The sequence below is a fragment of the Dreissena polymorpha genome, chromosome 6 (assembly GCF_020536995.1).
Source record: "Dreissena polymorpha isolate Duluth1 chromosome 6, UMN_Dpol_1.0, whole genome shotgun sequence".
In the NCBI taxonomy this organism is placed as follows: Eukaryota; Metazoa; Mollusca; class Bivalvia; order Myida; family Dreissenidae; genus Dreissena; species Dreissena polymorpha.
In genome coordinates, this window is record NC_068360.1 from 71054384 (window position 1) to 71059715 (window position 5332).

Genomic DNA, 5332 nt, shown 5'->3' on the forward strand with positions numbered 1-5332 from the left:
CATACGTCGACAAATCTTAGAACTTTGGTACAGATAAAGTCATGATGGGACACCAAGGTTTTATGAAATACTGGCCCCTCTAACACCCTTTGAATTCATTGCTGACACACGCTGTTTTAAGTTTGTAAATTCAATGCAATGACATCAAGTTACCCAGCATTGTGTACACACCGGTCTTACTGACCTGTGTACTAACGCGAAAAGAATTGTGGGTAGCACTTATTTTACGAGTAAAAAGTGAAAGCGAAAATAGGTCAGGTAATCGTGTTCTGATAATCGCTATCAGTCTTATTAGAGCTTCAAAATCACATAAAAACATAATTAAATAACATTCCTTTAAAAAACATTTCGTTTTAAACACACAATAAAAAACGATTTTTCTTTCATTATTAACACTTTCATTACTACGCAGAACTACTTTGGCGGAAGCATAATTCCCCAAACCATGGGAATTTGATGCGTCTTAGTATAGAGGTGTCAATAACGTAGTGACGTCACCATCTATGTATAGAATGGTGACCCAGTTTACAACTCAGCAGAGATATCATTAGAAAAAAATTCTGAGAAAATTTATAAAGATCAGACACTAATTGTTGACTCTGAGATGTTAATGAGACAAATGTTGATGACGGACAAGGCGTAACCAATGATCGACAAACGGCGATCATAAAAGCTACAAAGACAACGTTTCACGATAGCCATATCAGAAACTTCACCGCCCTCTTGAGGTAATGTTTTCCCAAATGACCGCAATCATTTTCGAACCCCGTAGAGTCATCGGGAACTGACAAATAACACTTCTAAAATGTAAACTCGGCTGAACAAAAGCCAAATAAGAAAACGGCTTCCCTCACACCTGGTGGCCATATTGTTTAGCGGACCGGAACTATTGTTTGTAGTTGTATGAGCATAAGAACAAATGCTTATAATAAGTTTCCGGAATATCCAACGAACAGAACATGCTTTAAATAGAGTGTAAACATTTTTTTTCTCTTTTTTGAACTACTGAGATAGTTATAGACCTCGTGTGACCCAGTTTTGAAATCGGCCGAGATAGGATTAGACGAATTAAGTGTCAAGAAAATCGGACAATAAATGTTTGCTATAGTAGGTAACTGTAGACGACAGGTGACGCACACAGGAAAACATGCAATCTCAACTGCATTAGCATATAGTTCTCTCGTAAGCTGAAATGTATCGACCATTAAAACGAACCACACTTTCCGCATTCGAAGAACTACACAGGCATTTACAAGAAACTACTAAAATGGTTTAATTCAGGTCGGTAAACGGTATTTTAATAGATTTTGTCACAAGCTTGTTTATGTGTTTAGCTAATTTCCTGTGATATTTGGCTTCTAACAAAGCTATAACCAACAATTAATAGATCTGAACTGTGTTGAATAAGGAACCTCCACCCATTTTAGAGTACGAAGAATAATACAAAGACAGATGATACCACAATAGCAATACAGCGAGCGATCACAAATATTCCAAACGTGGTATGTGCTCTGTGCATTCAGATGCGCTGACAATAGGAAGTATCTTCTGATATGAAAATCGCCTATTTGGTGGTTTCTTTTCATGATTGCCAAGTTTTAGTATAACGTTTGTCTTAAGTGAATTCATCTCATTACATTTAGTCTCTGTGGAATACATTAGCCAAATACAAAATGTAATTGACAGCAAGTTATAGCTTGATCTGTCGATTATTGAGCTGTACTGTGGATATAACATTATAGATGGCATTCATATAGGATCTGGCACGAGTTGTCATATCGGTAAACGATAAAGGCCAAAGTCTCGCTTACTAACAAAATTCGTGAACTCGTTTAATAAAATATTATTTGATATGACAACGAGTTTCAGATCTTTTCATTACATGCTTTTATATGAGCAAATAAAATAAATATTTACGCAAACATAATGATAAATCCCAAATGTTGTTAACATTTCGTAACGTCATTTGACGTTGCAACGTCATTTCAGCAAAATAACAAAATGCGATTGGTCAATAAACGAAAACTAAGCAAATGAAAACGCTTCAAAATGTTGTATGACACATGTTAATATAATAAAATATGTAATGGTTGTATAATATGGGAAACAGGGTATAGCATGTGATAAAAAGAAATCATACCCATTTTGGCTATATAGACGGGTGGGTGAATCAAATTTATATACTCTCCATACTGTTCATCGCAGGAAAACAATAAAACAAATTGAATTTTATAACTATCCACTTACTTTAGTCAGGAGACACGGGGTATTGGGTTTTCCGGCAGCAATTGGAAAAGAAAACTTGTTGTCAAAGTGTTTGCAGTTCATCATAAAACTGATGATGCCGTTGAAGTCTGTTTCTTGAACCGAACACTGTCCGGCATATCCGTCTGGGGGAAAATAAGCCTTGGCTATTTGCCATGGATTTGTTGTCCATTGTTGCGCTATTGTATTTTTCCACGACGGTTTTTTAAATTTATGTTTCTTAACAATTTCGTCTTGGACTTGATTACAAACATTAGCAGGACATGGCCGTGGTTGTTTGGCCGCGTTATCATGCATAGATGTGCATGTACTGTGTGCTCCATGTTTATTGCATACGCCTTGTGTTGGGCATTTCAGCAAGTTTGCAGTTTGACACACTGAACATGTGGCTTGCGAAGAATTAATTGACCAGACATTGTTGAATATATTGGTGTGTATAGTTTTAGCCTCGTTTTCCACAAACTGTTCTAAACCAGATTTTGCAATATCAACTGCAAGCCAAGTCTTCAGCCAGTTCGTCCTTTCCTTCTCAGTGAACACAGCGGATAGATTCGCCATAGTGTTTCTTCAGCCACATTACAGAATGCAAACAATCTATGTTTTGAGTCAAGTGTGTGTTTGAGAAGACCCTGTGAAAGATAAACAAATTGAAAACAATCAGGTATAGAAGTAATTTTTCAAAACCATTATGTCAATAGATTGTTTGTTTTTGTATTTAGCAGATATAAAAATACATTATAAAAACTGTTTTATCCTAAAACATTTTCTCAATTAAATTAAAAATCAACAAGCTAGTGCTAGTTCTGCATTTAAGCTACCTACGAAGAAAATTTCAGTGCAATACCTAAATTATAATTCAATAAAGTGAGCGAACACCATTATTATTCTTGTTGAAGAACAAACATTGATAAGAACTCGAGTGGCCCGAAATGCAATTCTAAGCAAAGTCTCATAAAAAGCTTTATATATTCAACGTTGCATCACGGTTATGGGCAATGAACTATACAGTGATTGATGACAATGCATCTTTACGCCAGCACCTGTTCAACCATTTAAATGTAAAACCCAACCTAATCATTAGAATTCACAACATTTTTGAAATCTGAATAAAAACATGTACACTGTACACATTTCAATCTTATAAAAACTGAAAAATGTGCAATCTTCAGTTGTTGTTTACTGTATTTCACTGGGCTTAAATTTATAAAGGCTGTTTAAAAAAATACCAGCCTTTATTTATTTCCCTCATCAATTTGGGAAAGATGCCGGCAGCACTCAAATTTAAAGTGTCGTTCAACGCATCATAAAACGTGTTTGCATCGTTGCATAGTAATTATTTCACACTCGACATAAACACCGATAGTCTCCTTGTACATCACTGACATCACCAATTTATTGCAGCTTTATTCGTGTATGACTTCCATTTAATTGATTCCTCCTTACTCACACAATATAAATAGCATACACCGAATTGTAATATACGTCATTGACCACCAACCACAGTGTTTTCCTATGGCAATTAACAAAACTTGATGAACAAATTATGATAAGATAAAATCTCCCATGGCAGCCATTTTAAACGCTGTTTTTCTTCTCGTAGGTTTTACGTCAATCTTTTTTAACAAAAACAAATTATCACCAAAAGGTCAAACCAAAGTCATTTAACAGATTAATTAACGATGGAACTAAATGGTGGAAACTACGTGTGCGAGAAAAAGCGAGGACCTGAACAATTAGGTCAATGACATTATCCGCAAGCATTTAAACAAAGTTTACACTATCTCACTAGAATTGGAAAACAATACGCTTATTCTTATCAGTGCAAGAACAAGTCGTTGTTTATGAAGTGTTGAATGAAAAATATAATAATTCGTGTCTACCATTTTGCGGACCGGGTCATACTGACAATGACATCACGGCGTAAGTAAACAAGTGATTTTGCATACATCAGTCTTCCAAGCAATGAGAAAAGAGGAAATTCATTGCACAATGCACTGAACTGTTAAAGAGTGATTGTTTGTCGGAGCTCAATATCAACAATTTCGCGTCGATACTCGTTTGTGATTTTTCTCTTTCAATAATCATTAACTTCTGCCAATAGCCTAGAACATATTTACTTGGACGATCGTGTTTGCTTTTTTAAGGATGTCCATTAAATCAATTACGTTATTCTGGAATAAGATAACTGAAGATTTAAACTCAATAATACTATTCTACCCCATATATAAAATTGTACTTTAACTGTGTATTTTAGTAACTCGGATCGAAAAATCAAACCTCTACTGGCTCTTGCTCTACCCACCAACATTTCTGTATGGTTAACAAGCATCACGTTTTATTTTTCTTCCACGATGAGTTGAAATATATATGCGGCCTACACGATACATGTGTTCTTCGCCTTCCTCATTTTTCCATTCAAGAAAAGTTCATGTTAGCAGGCCATTCCTTGTGAATAGACATTCTTTAATCAACTAACCAATGGAAAATCTATTCATCAAAGAAATTATATTTTATAATTTAGGCCAATATCCGTCTAAACTTTAAAGAACAATGCACCGCAATTGTACGATTTAAAACTCTTTTACGTCAATGATAAATTGATAATGTCCTGAATCCGTGATTTGTTCAACAAACATACTTTATAAAAAAAAACACAAAGACGTCATATTATTTTACAACTGCGTTTCAAAATGCCCAGACACTCGCGTCTTTGAACTGAATGAATGAACCAATCCAGCGACGTAATGCCAACAGACAATCGCGCGCAGTTTGGCTAATTGTTGTGCATTCAGTTGAACAAAATCAATCGAAACACTGTATTGGATTAATAACTAACGGCTAGTTTTCTTATACTATAAATTGATTAAAAATATATTCATTCAATGCATGTTAATGTGGAAAATTAAGAGCCAATTAATGAGGATGTTGATACATTTAAAACTCAACCGTTAAATCTTGTACATGTTTTAATTTGACCTTAAACCTGAAATGAAATGCCAAAACATGTTTTCTGCTATGTACATGAAGAAGCATGATAAATAATAGAGGACATAGCGCAAGTTTATCC

At 34.9% G+C, this 5332-nt stretch overlaps 1 protein-coding gene across 9 annotated transcripts in view; it reads right to left on the reverse strand.

The window, feature by feature from the left end:
• The window catches only part of LOC127833643 (uncharacterized), a 21932-nt gene extending 19042 nt beyond the window's left edge, over positions 1 to 2890 (reverse strand). For all 9 annotated transcript variants that reach the window (XM_052359027.1, XM_052359028.1, XM_052359030.1 and 6 more), the window contains exon 1: positions 2248 to 2890. In XM_052359027.1, coding sequence (XP_052214987.1) covers positions 2248 to 2823 — 576 coding nt within the window. In that variant the 5' untranslated portion in view covers positions 2824 to 2890. The remainder of the gene's footprint in view (positions 1 to 2247) is intronic.
• Positions 2891 to 5332: the final 2442 nt, after the last annotated feature.